At 60.3% G+C, this 21091-nt stretch overlaps 3 protein-coding genes across 9 annotated transcripts in view; 2 read left to right on the forward strand and 1 right to left on the reverse strand.

Annotated features, from left to right (window-relative positions):
• Positions 1–5373, forward strand: part of ARHGEF17 (Rho guanine nucleotide exchange factor 17) — a 37318-nt gene extending 31945 nt beyond the window's left edge. Inside the window, 4 exon segments of the mRNA XM_066990035.1 lie at positions 98–246; positions 336–510; positions 3175–3417; positions 4679–5373. Coding sequence (XP_066846136.1) covers positions 98–246; positions 336–510; positions 3175–3417; positions 4679–4869 — 758 coding nt within the window. The 3' untranslated portion in view covers positions 4870–5373.
• Positions 5374–6328: 955 nt separating this feature from the next.
• RELT (RELT TNF receptor) lies at positions 6329–15086 on the forward strand. Of its 3 annotated transcripts, none has more exons than XM_066990038.1 (11): positions 6329–6488; positions 10095–10315; positions 11056–11130; positions 11239–11399; positions 11510–11595; positions 11837–12064; positions 12317–12397; positions 12498–12579; positions 12713–12928; positions 13013–13148; positions 14882–15086. In XM_066990038.1, exons 2-11 carry the CDS (start codon positions 10286–10288, stop codon positions 14882–14884), a joined length of 1098 nt encoding a protein of 365 aa, XP_066846139.1. In that variant the 5' UTR covers positions 6329–6488; positions 10095–10285; the 3' UTR covers positions 14885–15086. The 3 variants fall into 3 exon arrangements, with proteins under 3 accessions (XP_066846139.1, XP_066846137.1, XP_066846138.1); XM_066990036.1 differs by lacking the exon at positions 14882–15086 and adding an exon at positions 13534–14154; XM_066990037.1 differs by lacking the exons at positions 6329–6488; positions 14882–15086 and adding exons at positions 8959–9138; positions 13534–14154.
• Positions 15087–19643: 4557 nt separating this feature from the next.
• The window catches only part of FAM168A (family with sequence similarity 168 member A), a 178034-nt gene continuing 176586 nt past the window's right edge, over positions 19644–21091 (reverse strand). For all 5 annotated transcript variants that reach the window (XM_066990039.1, XM_066990041.1, XM_066990040.1 and 2 more), the window contains 2 exons: positions 20532–20662; positions 19644–19822 (listed from right to left, as the gene is read on the reverse strand). In XM_066990039.1, the coding sequence (XP_066846140.1) occupies positions 20550–20662 (113 nt within the window). In that variant the 3' untranslated portion in view covers positions 19644–19822; positions 20532–20549. The remainder of the gene's footprint in view (positions 19823–20531; positions 20663–21091) is intronic.

The following is a 21091-nucleotide window of genomic DNA, read 5'->3' on the forward strand; positions in this document are numbered from 1 at the left end:
ACAAGGACGTTTCCAGCCACCACTTCTCCCCTAACCAGCTCAAGCTTGGGGGGTTTGGGGCTTTAAAGACCCCCCCCATCTCCCACTGTCCTTACAGGTCGCTTCTGGGACCCCCAAAACTCCAAATCCCTGTCCCTGGGCTCGCCGGGGAGCCCCATCACGAAGATGGTGGCGGTGGCGGGGAAGCTGTGGTGCGGCTGCCAGAACCGGGTCATCGTCCTCAACACGGCCACGCTGGTGCAGGAGGTACAGCGAGCATGACACCTCGAGCCGGGGGGACCGGGGACAGTCCCCAGAGGCTCCGGGTGGCATCGGTGTGGCTCTGTCGCCCGCAGCACACGCTCCACGTGGGGCAGGACAGCGGCCGCAGCGTGACCTGCATGGTGAGCGCGGGGCCCGGCGTCTGGGTCGCGCTGCAGGGCAGCGCCCAGGTGCGCCTCTACCATGCCACCAGCTACGAGCAGCTGGCCGAGGCGGACGTCACCCCCCCTGTGCACAAGATGCTCGCTGGTAAGCCCCCAAAATCCCTGTTTCCGGCTGTTTTTCCCATTTTCTGTTCCATGCACATCGCCTCCCTTAAAAACGTGCTCCCCCCTGGAGCATCCACTGCTGCAAAGTGCATCAACATCCCCAGCTTCCCGACCAGTTTCAGGGACCAAAGCTTCTCCCTGCACTCGTGGAGTTCAGCCTCTACATTTTGCAGCCCCTGGGCAGCTGCAAAATCCCACGCAGGAATAAGGCAGCGGATGTGAAAGCATCCTAAGCACAGATAGGGCAACCCCAAGGCAGCTGCAAAAGCCCCTGCAGAAATGAGGATGCAGCTCCAAAATCCCATGGAGAAACAGCACAATGGTTGCAAAACTCCAAGTGGGAATAAGGCAATTCATGGGTAGCTGCAAAACCCCACGCAGAAATAAAATGGTTGCTGCAAGGTTCCTCAGAAAAAATAGGGTAGCAGATAAAAAATCCCACATGGCAATAGCACAATGCCTGGGTGGTGGCATGATCCCATGCAGAAATAAGATATCAGTGCCAAAACCTCATGCAGAAATCAGGATGCAGCTGCAAAATCCCATGGAGTAATAGTGAAGTAGTTGAAAAACCCCATGCAGGAATAGGGCAGTCCCTGTATGGCTGCAAAGTGCCATGCAGAGATCAGGATGCAGCTGCAAAATCCCATGCAGAAATTGCAGTTGCTGTGAAATGTCATGCAGAAATCAGAAATCAGCTGCAAAATCCCATGTAAAACCAGGTCAGCAGCTATAAAATCCCATGCAGCAATAGCACAACACCTGGGTGGCTGCAAAATGCCATGCAGAAATCAGAAAGCAGCTGCAAAATGCCATGCAAAACCAGGCAAGCAGCTACAAAATCTCATGCAGCAATAGCACAACACCTGGGTGGCTGCAAAATGCAATGCAGAAATAGAGTGGGTGCTGCAAAATACCATGCAGAAATAGCAGTTGCTGTAAAACATGATGCAGAAATAGAGTGGGTGCAGTGAAATGCCATGCAGAGATGGAGGGGATGCTGCAAAATGCTATGCAGCAATCAGAAAGCAGCTGCAAAATGCCATGCAAAAATAGCAGTTGCTGCAAAATGCCATGCAGAAATAAAATGGGTGCTGCTAAATGCCATGCAGAAATCAGGCAGCTGCTCTAAAATGCCGTTCAAAACCAGGCGGGCAGCTACATCATCCCATGCAGCAATAGCACCACACCTGGGTGTGTGCAAACCCCGTGCAGAAAGAGTGGGTGCTGCAAAATGTCATGCAGAAATCAGGCAGCAGGTGCAAAATGTCTTGCAGAAATAGAGCGGGTGCTGCGACATGCCACACAGAGATAGAGGGGATGCTGCAAAACACTATGCAGAAATCAGAAAGCATCTGCAAAATGCCATGCAAAACCAGGCAAGAAGCTACAAAATCTCATGCAGCAATAGCACAACACCTGGGTGGCTGCAAAATGCCTTGCAGAAATAGAGTGGGTGCTGCAAAATACCATGCAGAAATAGCAGTTGCTATAAACCTGATGCAGAAATAGAGTTGGTGCTGCGACATGCCACACAGAGATAGAGGGGATGCTGCAAAACGCTATGCAGAAATCAGAAAGCAGCTGCAAAATGCCACACAGAAATAAAGTGGGTGCTACAAAATGCCATGCAGAAATAGAGTGGATATTGCGAAATGCCATGCAGAAATAGAGTGGATATTGCGAAATGCCGTGCAGAAATAGAGGGGATGCTGTAAAATGCCATGCAGAAATCAGAAAGCAGCTGCAAAATGCCGTGCAAAACCAGACAGGCAGCTACAAAATCTCATGCAGCAATAGCACAACACCTGAGTGGCTGCAAACCCCGTGCAGAAATAGAGTGGGTGCTGCAAAATGCCATGCAGAAATAGAGGGGACGCTGCAAAATGCAGAAATCAGAAAGCAGGTGCAAAATGCCATGCAGAAATAAAAGTGGGTGCTGCAAAATGCTGTGCAGAAATAGAGCGGGTGCTACAAAATGCCATGCAGGAATCAGGCAGCAGCTGCAAAATGCCATGCAAAACCAGGCAGGTGGCTACAAAATCCCATGCAGCAATAGCACAACACCTGGGTGGCTGCAAAATGCGTGCAGAAATAGAGCGGGTGCTGCATAAATGCCATGCAGAAATCAGGCAGCCAGTGCAAAATGCCATGCAGAAATCAGAAAGCAGCTGCAAAATGCCATGCAGAAATAGAGCAATAGAGCAGCTGCAAAATGCCATGCAGAAATAGCAGTTGCTGCAAAATGCCATGCAGAAATCAGGCAGCAGCTGCAAAATGCCATGCAGAAATAGAGCAGGTGCTGCAAAACACCATGCAGAAATCAGCAGCTGCAAAATGCCATGCAGAAATAGAGGAGCAGCTGCAAAACGCCATGCAGAAATAGCAGTTGCTGCAAAATGCCATGCAGAAATCAGGCAGCCAGTGCAAAATGCCATGCAGAAATCAGAAAGCAGCTGCAAAATGCCATGCAGAAATAGAGGAGCAGCTGCAAAATGCCATGCAGAAATAGAGCAGGTGCTGCAAAATGCCACGCAAAACCAGGCGGGCAGCTGCCAAACGGGGGGTGCGCGGGGCGGGCTCAGCACCCGTCTTGGGGGGGGTGGGCGGGGGGGAAACCGCTGACGGCGCGGCCCGCCCGCAGGCTCGGATGCCATCATCCGGCAGCACAAGGCGGCGTGCCTGCGCATCACGGCGCTGCTGGCGTGCAAGGAGCTGCTGTGGATCGGGACGAGCGCCGGCGTGGTGCTGACGCTGGCGCTGCCGGCCAAGGCGGCCCCGGCGCTGGTGGGGCTGGCGCAGGGGCACACGGGGCACGTCCGCTTCCTGGCCGCCATCCCCCTGCCCGACGGCTTCGACCTCCTCTTCCCGCTGCCGGGGCACGCGGGTAGGCGGGGCTTAACGGGGTGGGCGGGGCTTAACGGGGTGGGCGGGGCTAAAGGGGGGGGCGGGGCTTAACGGGGTGGGCGGGGCTAAAGGGGGGTGGGCGGGGCTAAAGGGGGTGGGAGGGGCTAAATGGGGTGGGAGGGGCTAAATGGGGGGCTGGGAGGGGCTAAATGGGGTGGGAGGGGCTGGGGTAAGGGGAGGGCTTAATGAGATGGGGCGGGAAGGAGCTGTTGGAAAGGGGAGGGGCTAATTGGAAATGGGAGGGGCTAGTCGGGGTGGGAGGGGCTGTTCGGGTGGGAGGGGCTACATTAAGGGGGTGGGGCTAATTGGGAAAGGAGGGGCTAATTGTGGGTGTGAGCTAAACGGGGTGGGAGGAGCTACATAGGAGTGGCTACAAGGGAATGGGGTGGGGCGGGTGTGGGAGGGGCTAAATGAAGGGCGGGGCTAAACAGAAGTGGGAGGGGCTAAATGGGAGGGGCTGGTTGAGTGGGAGGGGCTATGTGGGGTGGGAGGAGCTAATTGGGGTGGGAGTGGGCTAATTGGACTGGGAGGGGCTAATTGGGCGGGAGGGGCTACATGGAAATGGGAGGTGTTGTTTGGGGTGGGAGGTGCTAATTGTGGGAGGGGCTAATTAGGGTAGGAGTGGCTATGTGGCAATGGGAGGGGCTATTTGGGGTGGGAGGAGCTACATGGAAGTGGGAGGGGCTAATTGGAGCGGGAGGGGCTAATTGGGGTGGGAGTGGCTACATGGGAGTGGGAGGTGCTAATTAGGGTGGGAGGGGCTAATTTGGGTGGGAGGGGCTGTGTGGCAATGGGAGGGGCTAATTGGGGTGGGAGTGGCTACATGGGAGTGGGAGGTGCTAATTGGAGTGGGAGGGGCTACATTGAAGTGGGAGGGGCTAATCGGGGTGGGAGGGGCTGTGTGGCAATGGGAGGGGCTAATTGGGGTGGGAGTGGCTACATGGGAGTGGGAGGTGCTAATTGGGGTGGGAGGGGCTACATTGAAGTGGGAGGGGCTAATTGGGGTGGGAGGGACTATGTGTCAATGGGGGGGCTAATTGGGGTGGGAGTAGCTAATTGGAGTGGGAGGGGCTAATTGGGGTGGGAGGGGCTAATCGAAGTGGGCATGGCTAATTGCAGTGGGAGGGGGCTAAATGAGGTGGGAGGGGCTATTTGGGGGGGGCAGGAGGGGCTAATTACGGCAGGAGGGCCACACCTCCCAGCTCTCCGTGCCCCCCCCCCCCCCCCCCCCCCCCCCCAAGGCCCCGAGCAGCCGAGCGACGCGGAGCCCCGGGACCCCGCTCGCCCCCGCGCCCCCAGCCTGGCCCTGCCCAAAGCCAAGATGCTGGTGATCAGCGGCGGCGACGGCTACGAGGATTTCCGCCTGACCAGCAGCAGCGAGACCGTGGGCCGCGACGACAGCACCAACCACCTCCTCCTCTGGCGGGTGTGAGCGGCCGGGGACCCCCCCCAAACACCCCGGGACCCCCCCCCCCACCACCACCACCAAGGACCACCCCCCCCCCCCGCCCCAGCACGTCTCATCTCCAGCCCGGCTGCTCTCTGTGTGCTCTGGTGGGGGGGGACGGGGGGACGGGGGGACGGGGGACCCCCCCCCAGCTGCCCCCCTCCACCCCACCGCCTGGGCGCCGCTTTTTGGGGTGTGGAGAAAGGGGAAAGTGGGGGGGGGCACGTTTTTGCTTGGGAAGGAGCTAACGAAGCCTTTAACGAGCATCCCCGGGGACGGACGGCGGGAGGACGTCGTCGCCCTGCCTTGTTCTCCCCGGTTTTGTGTGTGCCTGCTTCGGGGGGGGGGGGGGGGGGGGGTGAAACGGGGGGCTGCTGCACGGCAGTGACCCCCCCCCTCTACTCCGGGATCGCCCCAGGGACTGTGCGGCCCCCCCCCCCCCCGGGCCTCCCGCTAACCCGCTCGCTCCATCGCCAGCACCCAGATAGCTCTGTTCGTTTGTTCGTTTGTTTTAAATATATATATATTATATATATAAATATCCCTATTTATTTGGGGGGGGGGGGGGGGGGGGAGCCTTGGGAAGAGGAGCTGGAGAGCGCAACAGGGGCAGAAATGGCAATTTTGGGGTTCGGAGCAGACTTTTTCCCCCAGACTGGGGGGGGGTTTGGATGCTGGGAACGTGCTGGGACACAGGCAGAAAGGTCCCCAAATCGCTGCCGGACCCCACAAAGGTTCTGGGGGCACTCTGGGGACACGCTGGGGCTGCAGGGGGGGGGGAGCATGGAGGGGAAGGGGATTTATTTATTTATTTTTCTCCCCCCTCTCCACATTTCCTATGGGGTGTCGTAGCCTGTTGGTCCCCGTTGCCCGCCGAGGACCCCAAAACTCCCTGCTGTGCCCTATGGGGACTCTGCCGTTAAAGGTCACCTGTGTCGGATGGTCACGGGCTCGTCCTTAGGATGGGGACCCCCCCCCCGGGGGGGTCCCCTCGAGCCCCCCAGGGCTGTCCGCGATGAAGACTCCGGTGGGAGGAAGAAAAACCCCCATGCGGTGCGATCCCAAAACGCCAGGCCGGGGGTGTCACCCTGGGGGGGGCCAGGATTTTGGGGCTCAATGGGGGCCGGCACCCATGGGTGCCCCCGCAGCCCCCCTCCCCCCCCCCCAAAAAAAATTGGGGGCCCAAAAATAAATTAAAAATTCCAATTTTCTTCAAATCCCCAGCTCCGTGGGGTCTTCGCCCACCCCGATTTTAATTTTTTCCCCGTTTTTTTCCCCAACCCCCCCCCCCCCCGGGGGGGCTCATCCCACGCCCCCCCCCCCCCCCTCCCCTCCCCCGCCAGGCGGCGCTGCCCGCGGGAATGGGCGGGGGGGTGGGGGGGGGGATCCTCGGGGCGTGGCGCTGACGTCACAAAGAGGGGGGTGCCCCGCATTGTGACGTCAGGAAAAGGGGCGGGGCCGGGGGGGGCCCGAAGCGCGCCGTCGGCTCCATTCATAAAGCAGCGGCCGCGGGGGCGCCGCCTGCGATGGGGCGGCCCCGACGGGACCCCCCCGCCGCCACCCCCCGGTGTCACCCCGGTGTCACCCCCGCAGGGGGGGGACAGGTGAGTGTCCCTCTTCCCCCCCCCCCGCGCGGGTATTTCCCCGGGGGGGGGGGGTTGTTCTGGGCTGGGGGGGGGGGCTCGGGTTGGGGCCGTAAAAGGGGAATTTTCCCACCCCGGGGGGGGGGGCGAGAAGGGGTTTTTGGGATGGGGGTCGGGGGGGGGGGGTGCCCATTTTGGGGGCCGGCTCCGTGCGCTGCGCTTCTTGGAAAAGCGGAGAAAAAAGGAAAAATGAAGAAAAAAATAATCATAAAGGGGGGGGGGGGGGTGTATTGATTGGCCCCCCCATTGCCCCCAAAGTGGCCTGGAGCCCCCCCCCCCCCCCCCCAGGTTGGAGCCCCCCCCCGGCTTCAGCCGCACCACAAATATAGGGCAGAAGAGGAGGGGAGAAAGTAGGTTATGAGAAACTCTGCGGTAACCGGCTGGGAAAACAGGCAGGGACTGGGGGGGGGGGGTGTTTTCTTCTTTTTTTTTTCTTCTTTTTTTCTTTTTTTAATTTTATTTTTTTTTTGACGGAGGTGGGAAATCCCAGCCAAACGCGCTTCTGGCGAGGGGCTGCCACCCTCAGCGGGGGCTGGAGGGACCCCCGCCTGCTCTCGGCACTGCCTATGGGACCGTTTCGCTTCCACACCGCGGTCTCACGAAGGTTGATTTGTTCCCCCCAGCCCCAGTGGGGCCCCGGGGGGGTTGTGATGGGGTCGAGCTTGGACCCGTCGGGGGGGGTCAGAAAATCTCCCCCCCCCTTGTGCTGCTCAGGTGGCCAAAGTGGCCACCAAGTGCTGTTCCCGAAGGGTTTCTGCACAGTTGTTCGTTTTTTTTCTGCTCGGCTGAAACCCGTGGGGAGGGGAAACCCTGCCCCAAATCCCTGTGGGCAGCCCTGGGTTAAGGGGGGGGCAGGAATAAAGGGCTTGTTTCATCTGGGGGGGGGTGCTCCTAGCCCTGAAACCCCCTGCCCCCTCGCTGCGCTGGGAGGACGCGGGGTGAGCGGAGGTCAGCTTTTCCCAAAAAATCTTCCCAGTCCGGTGCTGGCGAGGCTGGAGGTTTGGTTTCCACTTTTTATTTGGGGTTTTTTTTCGTGGCCGGGAGCAGGCAGCGCCCCGGTCCTCAAACCTTATCCCTCCCCATTGTGGCTTGGGCACCCCAGGATATCCGTCCATCCCAGTACGAAGCATGAACTGGGGCCGGGGCCGGTGTCTTCCACCTGGGGCCGGCCCCACTGGAGCTGTTAACCCTTTTCACAGCATGCCCCTTACACCAAAACCCTTTGGGTTTTGAGTCCCGGGATGTGCGGGCTCTGCTCACCCTTGGACGCTCTCCAAAATCCCAGCGGGGGCTGGGTTACCCCGGTGCAAGCGGGTCTAGGGCAGGGGGCGATCACCCACGGGTGCCCGCAGCGGCGCTCGGATCTGCCCATCCTCTCCCCCTCCATCCCCTTCCCCGTGGGGGGGACCTCAGCAAAACCCCCCAAAGGGATCCGAGCATCCCCCATCCCAAAATCCTGAGCTGTCGGAGCCCCGAACGCCGCCTCCCTGGAGGATTTAAGGGCTTCACGGCGGGTGAGGAGTCACCTCGGGGTGCCCTGCGCGGGGATCTGCATTGCAGCACCGTGCGCTGCCGCGGGGTTTCCCTCTCCCTTCCCACCTGGGGGGGGGGGGGGGGGGGCAGCTGCCCAAATTTTGGGGGGACTGGGGAGCCCCACCAGCGGGTTTTGGGGCTGGGAAGGTCGGTTTTGGGGTCTTTTGTAGGGGAGGCGTGCTGGGGATGAGGCTGTGGGTTTGGGGATGTTTTGGGATGGTGCTGGGGTGCGGGATGCTTTGGGGGGGGTCCTGCAGGGGGGTCTGGGGAGCCACCTCCCCCTATCCAAGCTCTGTTCCACCCCCCCCCCGTGCTCCTTCCACCCCACAGAGCCCCACTGGGTCACCACTCCCCCACTGACTGGGAGCTACTGGGAGGCACTGGGACACCCTGACACGGCTCTGGCCGTGCCAGCTGCATCCCAGGCAGCTAATTACTGCCAGGCGCTAATTACGCATTACGGTGCCAACCCCCCCCCCCCCCCCGGCACACAACGACCCCTTCATCAGCAGCACCCACAGCACTTCGGGGAGGGGGATTTCAGGGGTTGTCCCAGCTCTCCCACCCCATCTTCGTTTATTTACTGTGGATTATTTAAAAAAATAAAATAATTTTTTGATTTATTATTTTGGTGACCCGCCACGAGGCTGGGGAGGATGCGTTATCGGTTCGCTCCGGAACGGGAAATTCCTGTGTTGAAATTTGGCACCAGTCGCTCCTTCCCCCGCCACGTTTTGGTGTCTCTGACCCCAGATGGAGTCAGGACCTCTGGGGATGGGCAGCGTTGCCCCCCCTCACACCTCCAGTAAGGTTTGGGGAGGGCATCAGGCCCCCCACGGTCCCGCAAACAGATGGCGGAGCCAGCGCCATCCCCCGTCACTTTTGGGGCATCGCCAAAAGCGGAGCTAAAAATCTGCGGGGTTTGAGGGCTGCGGGGTGATGGCTCTGGTGCCCGGGGGGATTTGGGGTGTCTCTGGGCCCCCGAATCCCTTCCCTGCTTCGTGGCACAGGAGGCAGAAACGTCCCTTTGCTGCAAAATGATGCCTTACAAAAGCAAAGCTCCGACCCCGTAAAACTGGTGGGTTTTTTAGCAATTTCTTCTTGCCCAAAATGAGGGCGCCCAGCAGCAAACGGGGTGCAGAGGGCGCAGCCGGGGGCGCATCGCTCCACCGATTTGTGAGCCCGGATTTGGGGTTTTGCCCCTGAGGGGGGCAAAACTGCAGCGGGGATCCGTGCCAATACACCACGTGCAGCGCAGTGGGGCCGCCGATGTCCCCGAAAATCCCCGTTTGGGTGGTGGCACCCCTTCCTTTTCCCTTTTTACGCGTTGCCAGCCCCGAGGAACCCGTGGTCGGCGTCTTTCCGACTGCGCACCGGGGTGCTTGGGTGCTCGCCAGGCCTTTTTCTGCCCCATTCCTGGGAAAACTTCCAGCTGCCTTTTAATGATTCGCCTTTAATTAAACGCGCCGAGGCTGCGGGGAGCGCGTGGAGCCGAGCTGACGGCGTCGGGGACGCCGGCTTCGGTGGCGTCGGGGCGGGGGGCACGGGCACGGGTGCCCCCGATCCGATTTTTGTCTGTGATCGAATTTGGCAAATTTGCCCAAATTTGCCAAATTTCCCCCCCGCAGGAAGGGAGCGGGGGGCTTGGGGGGGCTGCACGGGGCTCCTGGGGGGGGTTGAGCAGGAGCAGGTTGAGGTAGCAGCGCTGAAAGGCGTGGGAGGTGCGAGCGCTGGCTGGTTTTGGGTTGTTTTTTTTAAAGCTAAAATTGGGATTTCTTTGGGTGCTGAGTCACTAAAGGCCGGGCTTCAGCTGCGCCCAAAAGGGGCTCCTGCAAAATGTGTGGGGTTTTTGGGTTTGGTTTTTTTCAGTCGCGAGGGTGTCTTGCTCTATTATAAGGGAAACTTTAGGGTTTGGGAAATAACCCCAAAGCTGCCCTGCTGCAGCAAACGGGGCCGCGGAGCGCCCCGGCTGTGCCATACCCTACTTCTGTTCCTTTTACTGATTTTTTTTCTTTTTTTTTTTTCTTTTTTCAGCTGGATTGCTTCCCATAACTGCTGGCCAAGGGGGTGCTCGTGTAAAAGCACCCAAACGATGAGCCCTCGCTGTCCCCAGGGCAGGAATTAGGGGAGAAGGGGGGGGAGTCCCCGTCCCATCCCTGTGGTGCGGAGCCGGGGGGTTCCTGGCACCGCTTCCCTGCAGGTGTCCCCCGGTGAGGAGCAGCGGGATGCGCTGGTGGCTCGTCGCCGTCCTGGGGGTGAGTACGGCCTCGTCCCCCCTCGCTGGTGCCCTGCTGCTTGTCCCTGTCCCCTACTTGGCTCCAAAGCCCCTGGTGCCCCCCCCCCTCCCAGGGCTGTGAATAGCTTGGAGGGGTCAGCCCAGGACGCCTGGGGGTGGTGGAAATATCCCGGTGCGCTCGGGGTGGTCCCAAAATAACCCCCGTGCGCCAGCCCCGGCGGGGACGGCAGGGACAGGGACCCGCTTTGGGACAGCCACCCTGCCCCTGTGCCCGTGCCAGGGGTGCTCAGTTGGGGTTGAGGGGTTTTGTTGTGGTTTTCTTCTCCTCCTAATTTGCTCTCGCTGCAGTGCCCACGGCGGTTTTGCATCGGGCACTTGGCTTCTGGTGGGTTCGCGTCCGTCACGTCGCCCGTGGTGGGTTTGCGCCCGCTGTGGGGCATGAAATGGGTTCGCGTCCGTCCCGTCGCCCGCCACGGGTTTGCATCAAGCTACGGCATGCGCTATGGGATGGATGGTGCCTGGCACGTTGCTCCTGAGGGGTTTGCATCCACCACGGCCCGGGCGTTGGGGTTGCAACCGGCATTTTGTGAGCGGGGGGGGTTGGCAGCTGCCGCGGTGCACACAGCGGGCTCGCACCCATCCCGTCACTCATGACACGGCGCGTGCCGTGCCTTCGCATCGATCCCGCCACCACGATGGCTTTGCATCCGTCACGACGCTTACGATGGGCTCAGCACCTCTCTCTGCTTCCTCCCACAGGTGCTGAGCGGCCCTGGCACAGGGACCGCGGGCTGCGGGGCGCCGCGATGCCCGCCTGGAGAGGAACCCGTCGGGGTAAGCGGCGCAAAAAGCGGCGCCTCCATCCTAGGAGCCAGGAGCCGACCGCGGCACGGCTGCCGTACGGGCTCCATCCATCCCTCACCTCTCTTTCCACCCGCGCAGGCGTGCGGCTTGGCACAGACCTGCCGCCTGTGCCCCCCCGGCGCTTTCTCCCCGGGGGACGTGCCGTGCGCCCCGCACACCCGCTGCCACGCCGCCAACCGGCTCCTCCTGGCACCAGGGACGGCGGCGGCCGACAGCCGCTGCGGAGGCTGCGTGCACAGGTGAGCCCTCCACGGGGTTTGCTCCTTAGGGTGCTGGTTTGGGGGGTATTGGGGGGTTTTTTGCACCAACCCGCTCCGTCCCCAGCCCTGAAGCACGCTGCACCCCGCAGGTTTTACAGCCCTGATGGCGAGAGGGAGCCCCGGGGCCGGTGCCTGCCCTGCTCCGCCGCCCCCCCCAGCACCCCGGGGTGCCCAGGTGGGTGCAGGACGGTGCTGTCGGGTGCTCGGGCTGGGAGGTTTCGGCTTTGTTGCATCGCGGGGTGCAACATCGCGGGATGCAGGATCGGCGCGCGCCGTCCCCTACCCCACGCCGCTGTCACCTGGGGGCTGTGGGTGGCATCCTGCCCACCCGGTGGCAGCTGAGGACGCTTCCCCTCGTGGCACATGTGGGGGAACTTTGCCAAAAAAAAACCCACCACTTCTGGTGCTTACTGCAGGCCAGCGGCAAGCCCGGAGCGCGGCAGCGGCACTGCGGGGGCCAGCGGGGAGCAACGGGACGCGGGAGGCTCGGCCGGAGGAGGCGGCGGCGGCGCAGTCGGCCGTGCTGGCCATCGTGCCCATCTTCTGCGCCATGGGCTTGCTGGGCATCCTCGTCTGCAACCTGCTGAAGAAGAAGGGCTACCACTGCACCGCTCACAAGGAGACCGACCCCGGGGCCGGCACCGGTGAGCCCCGGTCCCGTGCGCCCTGGGGGTCTGGGTGCTGCTGCGCCCCAAGCCCGGTGTGGGGCGGGTTTGGTCCCCAAAAGGGTCCCAGATCTGGAGGTGGCTGCATGTGGGCAAGCTGGGGATGCAATTGGGGCCACCCCGAGGCCACCTTGCCCTGCTCGAGCCCATCCCCGTGGCTTCTGGTCCCCGAATTGTCCCCGTGGCCAGAGCTCGCCCCCCGCCCACCGAGCCCCCTCCGTGTGCCTCCAGGTCCCAGCTCCGTCTACCAGATCGAGGACGCCAACGAGGACACCATCGGGGTCCTGGTGCGCCTGATCACCGAGAAGAAAGGTTGGGGGGGGGGGGGGGGGGATTACAGGGGGGGTCCCCAAATAGCTGGGGAAGGGTTTGGGACCCCCCAGGTGACCCTTTGCTGTCCCCCCTCCCACAGAAAATGCTGCGGCGCTGGAGGAGCTGCTGAAGGAGCATCACAGCGCGCAGCTGGTGGCACCGGGCTGCAAACCTGCCTATAAGTGAGACCCCCAAAACCCTACTGAGCCCCCCCCCAGTCCCACTGAGCCCTCCATGGTCCTACTGAGCCCCCCCCCCAACCCCAGTGAGCCCCCCCCCCCCATGTACCTGGCATCTCCTGTCCCCCCCCCACAGGCTGCACCTCCTGCCTCAGTTTCCCTCCGCGTGCCGGCACCAGCAGCACCTGCACACGGTGCACGGCCCGGCCCCCCCCTCGGACCCCCCCTGCACCCGCTGCAGCCAGAAGAAGTGGCCCCAGGTGCTGCCGTCCCCCGGTAATGCCACCAAGGCCACCAAACCCGGGGCCAAGGCCGGCCGCCCCGGCGAGATCACCATCCTCTCCGTCGGCAGGTGAGCGCGGGGCGGGCGCACGGGGTGGGGGGACAACAGGGACCCCCCCACCCAACCCCATAGTCACGGGGTGTCCCCCTGCAGGTTTCGGGTGTCCCGTATCCCCGAGCAGAAGCCCGGCACGGCAGCGGGGACCGGGGGTGACCCGTCCCGGGGTCCCCTCCCCGCCGGCAGTGGGACGAGGCCGTCGTGGCTGAAGAGCACCGAGAGCCGCCCCGAGGTGAGGGGGGGGGACACGGGGGGGGGGGGGGCGCAGCCCTGGGGTTGGGGGCATGCAGGGCTTGGGGGGGGGGGGGGGCTGGGTTACGGGTGCCCTTCTGCCCTTGGGGGTTTTTCCCCGGGGGAAACGGCGCGGCGTTGCGCCAGGCTGTTCACTCTGAAGCCTACTGACGGCAGCTCTCAGATCTACCCGCCGCTTTCGGGGCTCTCCAGCGGGGTGCAGGCTTTTTCGGGGATTTATTTTTCCAGACCTAACAGGTTTTTGGTTTTTTTTTCGGAAGGGGCTCGTGGGCTGGGAGGTGCTGGGTGAGGGGGGCCAAGCACAGCGGGATGGGACGGAGGTCGCCCCCCCCACCCCGTGACCACGGTTCCCCTTCGCCTCCCAGGGCAGCCCCTCCGCGGCCAGGCTTGGGGACAGCACCCTCGCCATGTGACACCCCCGGGGGTCCCCAGATCAGCCCCGCCGCAGGGTGAGGGGCTCAGCACCCCGCAGGGTGACCCAGCACCGCCTGGGGTGACGGCAGCCAAAGAAGGGGACACCCCAAGCCGTGTCCCCCCCCTCCCGGTGGATGTCCCCAGCTCGGTGGCACCAGGACGACCGCGGCTCGCCGGGGCTCAGCACCGCCCCGCTCCTCGCTCACCCCACCCGGGCCCTTTATGGCCGTCGGGTGATGGATTCTTAATTTTATTTTTTTTTAAAGCCACTTGGGTTAATTTCTGGAAATGAAGTCACTAACACGGGGGACAACCCACCCCCCCCCCCAGTCACACAGGGGACCGTGTCCCCTCCCTGTCCCCAAGCCTCACTGCTGACAGCAGGCTTGGCACCAGCGCTGGCACTGCCCAGCACCCCGTTTTGGGGCAGCGTTGCCCCTTTTTCCTATATTTATTTACCTAGCCCTTTGTGTCGTGGTTTCCTAGATACTTTTTTTTTTTATTTGAATTCTCCCGGGTTTGTTCCTGGAAATGACGTTAATAAATGTGCTCCGTTTTGGGGCAGGAACCTAGGGTTTGATGTTTCCTTTTTTTATTATTTTTCCCGTTCTTTCCTCCCACCCCGCGTGCTTAAGGCCAGGCGTGGGGGCTGGTGGCCCTGCCCTTGTCACAGCAGGACCTGGGGGGGACTCAGCACCGTGGCCCCAAGGGGGCATGATCCAGTGTCACCTGGAGACGTGGCCGGTCCCTTGTCCTCCCCAGCTGGCACCCGGCCTGGAGGTGGCCTCGGGGGGACGGTGACACCCCCGGGGACCCAGCAGGGACCAAGCATGGACCAAGCAGAGCTCCACCAGCGGGACCCATGGGGGGCACCGGCCACCGGGATGGCTCCTGGAGAGCTGTAGGGGTGGAAACCGAATGTTTTTGGGAACTTCAGGAACCGACGTCCCTCTGACACCGGGTGCTCAGCACCTCAGCCCGTGCTGGTCCCCCGGGGCACGGCACAAATCCCACCGTGCGCCCGGCCAAGGCTGGGCTCCATCCGAAACCCCACCACGGAGAACATCGGGGTGGCGAGGTTATGTTGGGACCAGGTCAGCACCCTTCAGCCCCCACCCCACCACCCCTCCCCGGAGCACGTTTGTGGTGTGGGACCCCGCAGGACCACGTCACGGCACCAAAAAACCACCAAGCACCAAACCCCCGGCGGGCTCCGTCGTGTTTCGGGCGTTTTTTTTTGTGGTTTTTTTTTTTTTGGAAACATTTTTTAATAGTTATTGAATGTTCTACATCTTACAGTAAATATCGTACAGTTACAAACTCTTGGCCGAAACCCGTCAGGGAGATCACGGACTGATCTTCGGGACGAAAGGGAACAGGAAAAAAAAAAAACAAAAAACAAACAAAAAAGCCAGATTTACACTTTATATTCACAAGCCGCGGCCGTGGGGCTCTCCAGCGCGTCGGTTCGAGGCCGTGTTCCCTACACACCTGGGAGACTCAGATTGGAAGACATGTTTATTTCTTCTTTTTTTTTATTATTATTTTTTTTTTTTTTTTGCTTAAGAGTTCCAATAATAGCTAAAAACGAGCTGATCCAAGCTGTCCTGTCGGTCGAAACGGATTAAAACACCGATGGAGAAAGACGGACGGGGCGCGCCGGTTGGGTTTCGGCGGCTCCGCGCTGTGGGACAGGGAGGATTTCGGGGGGGGGGGGTCTGCGTGATGCCCCCGCGTCCCCTTTCCCCTTCCTCGCTGCATCCCAGTGGCCCCCCCAGCCCTGCCGACTGCTGTCCCCACGGCTCCTGCCACTCGCCCTGCACCAAGGGCTGGGATGCTGCGGGTTGATCGGGGTTTTTCCTACAGGCTGGACGCATCCAGGCAGTAAAAGCGGTCATCGGACCACGTGTTTTGCTGCTTTTTTTTTTTTTGAGGAAAAAGCCCCCAAACCCAACGATTTGTAAGGGTCAGTCTGTGGCAAGCCAGGAAACGCCGTGCCAAAGCTCTCCTGCCTCCCGGGCTCCTTACCAGGCTTTGCTTTGCCTGATTTCCCCACGGGAAAGATTCGCTAGGGCACAGCGGAGAAACCACCCCGCACGGCCGCCTGGATGGGGAAGGGATGGGATGGGGAGGGGAAGGGGACGGGAAGGGGATGGAGAAGGGATGAGGAAGGGATGGGGATGGGGATGGGAAAGAGATGGGTATGGGGAAGGGAAGGGTTGGGGAAGGGTTGGGAAGGGAAGGGAAGGGAAGGGAAGGGAAGGGAAGGGAAGGGAAGGGAAGGGAAGGGAAGGGAAGGGAAGGGAAGGGAAGGGAAGGGAAGGGAAGGGAAGGGAAGGGAAGGGAAGGGAAGGGAAGGGAAGGGAAGGGAAGGGAAGGGAAGGGAAGGGAAGGGAAGGGAAGGGAAGGGAAGGGAAGGGAAGGGAAGGGAAGGGAAGGGAAGGGAAGGGACGGGACGGGATGGGGTCAGCACACTGGGGACAGTCGGCGCTGGGCGGTCGCAGCCAAAAGCCGGGGTCGCAGGGAGGGGAAGGAGCCACAGCCCTCCCTCAGACTGGAAATATCAGCATTTTAACAACAACAACAAAAAAAAGGAGAAGAAAGGGAAAAAGTGGATTTACAGGTACCCCACGGCTCTTATTGCTATCTGCAGCTGGTTGGATTTTAGCGTCGAAAACAAAACCCCGAACGCCAGGATTTTCGCCCTCCGGGCGAGATCTGGGCTCCCAGCCCCCCCGTGCCGTGGGGGTCAAATTCCGGGGGGGGGGGGGGGAATTCCTCGCTAGGGGGAATTCCTCAGGGCCAAATTTCTCGCTAGGGGCCGGGGCCGGGGGTCCCGGTCGTGTCCCCCCAGCCAGAAGCAGAGCCCCCAGCCTCGCGCCCCCGAAAGCGTCCGGCACTGCTTCGCCCGCCGCGCTCCTCTCGTCTACAGCAAACATCCGCCGTGAAACCAGACCAGAACAGAAACTTAAAGAACAGGGAAGGGTAAAAAAAAAAAGCGCTGAAATTACAGATTTCCAACCACGCCGAAGCTTTACTGGCGCTTTTGGGTCATCAGCCTCGGCCAGGGCGGCATGGGGCTGGGGGTCCCGGTCCTAACCACAGCTGGGAAGGGATTTTTCTTGGCAAAATTTTCCTTTTTTCCCAGAGTTTTGCCCTCTGGAGAAGCGGTGCTGCGCCCTCTGCTTCGCCTCCATCACCTCTAAAGGGATTTTAACCCCCTCCTGCGAGTTAAACCTCGTCCTCCTGCCTGAATTTCCTCCCGCTTGCCGTGCAGCCACGTAAAAGTGAGGGCAGCAGCGCTTCGGTGGGACACGACTCTTGCTCCCCCCCCACCGGTGTCACCCCCTGCCACCTCCCCATCCTTCACCTCCGCCAAGACTCGCAGGGTTTCCTCCTTCCTGCCCTCCCATTCCCACCCAAAATGCTGCGTTCCCCAAAAAACGTCACTGCCCCTTCTCACTGCCCCATTACATCCCAGCCCCGTTAGCAAGGTCATGCTCTCTCCCCACCACCTATGAGGTGGCTTGGGTGGGGACAGCAGCGCCGTGGCCACCTCCTGGGCGCCTTTTTCTCACCGTGCGTAACAGCAGAGGAAAAGGCAGCCCCCCCCCCCCCCCAGGAGCGAGCCCGCACCCAAAATTTGGCCTCCCCAGGGACCCCCCCCACACACAATGGTCCCACAGCTCCGGTTCTCCCCCCAGGGCGCACGCAAAGGTGGCAGAGCGCTGGGTTTGGGATGGAAATGCTTCGACACCTCTGATGGAAACCCCTCTACAACCAGAGCACCAAAATTTGTCTTGGCCACCTCTGATGGAAACCCTTCTACAACCATAACACCAAAATTCGTCTTGGATACCTCTGATGGAAACCCTTCTACAACCAGAACACCAAAATTCGTCTTGGCCACCTCTGATGGAAACCCTTCTACAACCAGAACACCAAAATTTGTCTTCGATACCTCTGATGGAAACCCTTCTACAACCAGAACACCAAAATTTGTCTTGGACGCCTCTGATGGAAACCCTTCTACAACCAGAACACCAAAATTTGTCTTGGCCACCTCTGATGGAAACCCTTCTACAACCAGAGCACCAAAATTTGTCTTGGACACCTCTGATGGAAACCCTTCTACAACCAGAACACCAAAATTTGTCTTCGACACCTCTGATGGAAACCCTTCTACAACCAGAACACCAAAATTTGTCTTGGACACCTCTGATGGAAACCCTTCTACAACCAAAACACCAAAATTTGGCTGCCAAAGGGGCTCGCCAAAGCCTCTCGCCCCACGGGCAGGAAAGGTTTTGGCTCCTCGCCCTCCGCGGGTGCCATTGAGCCAGGGGAAGGAATTTAAAAAAAACAAAACACCCAAACCTCATCAGATCCCACCAGCGAGGAGGAGACGCCATAACCCCCAGCTCTGCACCGTTTCCGGCACTTTCTTCCCCAAACTGAGCGTTTTTCCTCCTTCCACCCCAAAACCCAGCATCACCTCCCGAGCCAGGGCCGGGAACCAAGGCAGTGGCACCTGCCTGCCCCCGGAGCGGCCCTGGGCATCACCAGCCATGGCTGTAGGGCCGTTAATTTGCTTAACGAGTTTATCTCGTGGCCTCATGACAACGTCTCAGCACTGACAGCCAGCTCCCGGCACGGACACCACGCAGGGCAGGGCTCAGCCAGGTGCCAAAGACCCCCAAGACCCCCGGTCTGGCCTCTACGCCGCCTCGGGGACCTCGGTGAGGCCACGCAGAGCAAGCAGCAGGGACGTTTTGGTGCTGCCCAAGGGCTCCGAAACCACGGGGACGCTTCCTACCAAGGGGCTGGAGCTGTCAGAGGGCTCCGGGAGCATCGCAGAGCCCAGGGGCTGCGGGATTCGCACGCGTGCCGAGCGCAAATATTTTGGCACGCTTGAGGGAAAAGTCCAAAATCAATTTATTTTTTTTTTTCTCTCTTAGGAAAAAAGAAGAAAATCTAGTTTCTGGGTTTGGGGCTGAGAATTTACAAACAGCATTGTCTGCAAGCTGGAAAGCCCCCGAGACAGCGCCCTTAGCCCTCGGGCACCTTGGGGAAGCCCGGCGAGCGGGGTGCCACCGGCCGTGCCTCCCCTCCTCGCGCCCGTGGGTGGGCCAAAAGCGCCCAGAAACGGCCCCGATCCCCGCAGCCTCCACGAGCCCCTCGCCTCCGGCTGGACCCTCACCACTTGGAGGAGCATTTCTCCTCCAACCTTGGCCGTAACACCCCCCAAAAAAATAAAAATAAACGGGGCAGGGGGCACCCCTCTCACCAGCCAGCCTCCGTCCCCAAAAACCGCCGGGCTCCGCGCTCCATTCCCCAGCCTCCCCACGTGCCTCCAGCCAGGCTGGGAAGGGGATTGGGAACCTCTCACCCTGCCCAGAAGGGTCCTGGGGGGGCGGGTCCTGGCCACCCCTTCCCGTGGCGCAAGATAATTTTTGCCCATTTTTTTTTTCACAGCAGACCCGATGGCGAGCGGTCCTCCTACGTCCTACAAGCGCGTCACGTCGCTAAGGGTATTTCTAGGCGCTTACTCCTACCAAAGAAGGGCTGAGTTCAGCATTTCACCGCAGAGAACGCGTTAGAATCTATCACGACAGCTACCTGGAAGACACCAATTTTCCTGTAACGTGTTTACGGAAGATTAAATAATTTAATGTTCTTCAACTTAAAAATACACCCCAACCGAATGGGAACGAGCCTGCCTACCAGCGCTGTGCTTTTCACGTAGTACCCTGAACATCAAACCACTCTTACTAGGCAAAGAAAACCTAGGCTCTCGTCAACAACAACAACAACGGGGGAAAAAAAAAAAAAGAAAAAAAAAGGGAACGGAAAGAACCCAAACGAACGAGGAGTGGGGATTTTTGCACCGCTCGGCTGGGCAATGGTGCGGAGTGAAATATGCTGAGCTTGCAGACGACGGGACCAAAGAGAGACCTTTACTATTGCCCAGTGTCAGGATGTGTGTTACACGACTGATGGGGGTCAGGGGAGAGGGGAGGGGGGAAAAAACAAAACAAAAAAAAAAGAGGCAGAAGATTAGAAAAAGCAGCTTTTACAAAAACCACTAAAGAATGCATAAAGTGACCCTTGCACTTTTTTTTTTTTTTTTTTCGTTTTTTTTTTTTCTTTTGTTCTCGCAAACAGACGAGGTGCTGCAGTCCGGCGGCCGCAGCCCCGATGTAAGACTTGTGGAGTTGCATACGATGTCTGACTCTGGATCTGGAAGAGAGCAGAGACATCGCGGAGGGGTTGGGGGCACCGGGGAGGCAAAGCGAGGGCGGGCTCCAACCTTTGCTCGCGCAAAGGGTTTTTTTTTTCGGGGTGTGGATGGAGCTGAGAAAGCGTCGGCTCACCGGCAGAGAGCTTTAAGCGCGTGGCCAGGGTTGGAAGACGGGACGCGAGCCGCTAATTGCACCGGGGCAATTTGTCGCGGGATAGGTTTGTCTGATGTTATGTAGAGCACGGAGAGACGTAGGGCAGCCCACGGGCTGGGAGGGACCTGCTCTGCCTCCCCATCACCGCTGCTCCGATTTTGGGGACCCCCCCTCCCCAAGGACCACGCCAACCCCCAGGCAGCTGCACGCAGCCCGTCTGCTAACGAACAGGCAGGGAAGGCGACTTCTCCCAACGAGCTTCAGCAGGGAAAACTCCGCTCCGTGATGTGAAAGCACCCCAAACCTTCCAGCGTGAAGGCGAGGCGGGGGGTGGGGGGACCGTTTCCACCGGGGAAGGGTCCCCGCGAAGTCAACAGCGTGGGTAATTCCCTCCCCAGCCCCACCTGCAGCTGGAGCATCCAGCAAAAAGGGGGCCGGCAACACAGCCGCGACCCTCCTGGGACGCACAGGGTTGTGCCAGCGCCCTCGGCGCCCTGCTGTCGGGCCAGCCCTGTACGGGGACGGAGCGGGGGGAGCTCTCTTGTGACACTTACATGACTTGGCCGGTGGGTTTACCAGTGTGGAGGTACGTAGCTGTACGTGGGGGTTCCTTGAGCCCTGTACGTTGGCACGGAAACTGGATGTGCTCCGATTGCGGTGTGTTGTGGGGTGGTCAACAAGGTTCCTGCAAGAGGGAAAAAAGGAGGAATCCTTAGCGTGGTGGCCATTTCACACAGCTTCGGAGCCTGGCTGGGGCTGGGGGCACCCCTGGGTGCCGCTGCTCGCCCGCCTGCCCCGGTTTTATTCAAAAAAAATAAATGTTCCCGGTGCCTCGGGACGCACCACGAGCACCCTCTCCTAGCCACGGGGCAGAGAGCCTGGTGCCAGCCTCTTCTGTGTTGGTCTGCAGCTGATGTACGTCGAGATTTTAGGGGAGAATTTGCACAGCAGACACAAGGAGGGAGAACACAGCCCCAAATCTCCCTGTCCTAGGAGTAACGGGCTACTCGAAACTTTAAAGCATCCTCCACAAATTAATTGCATCTACCGCTCCTCGGCATAAGCACCAATAAATCTCTCGCGGAGTGGTTCCCTCAGCTGAGTCCTGTTTCAC

This window comes from Anser cygnoides, chromosome 1 (assembly GCF_040182565.1).
Source record: "Anser cygnoides isolate HZ-2024a breed goose chromosome 1, Taihu_goose_T2T_genome, whole genome shotgun sequence".
Classification (NCBI taxonomy): Eukaryota; Metazoa; Chordata; class Aves; order Anseriformes; family Anatidae; genus Anser; species Anser cygnoides.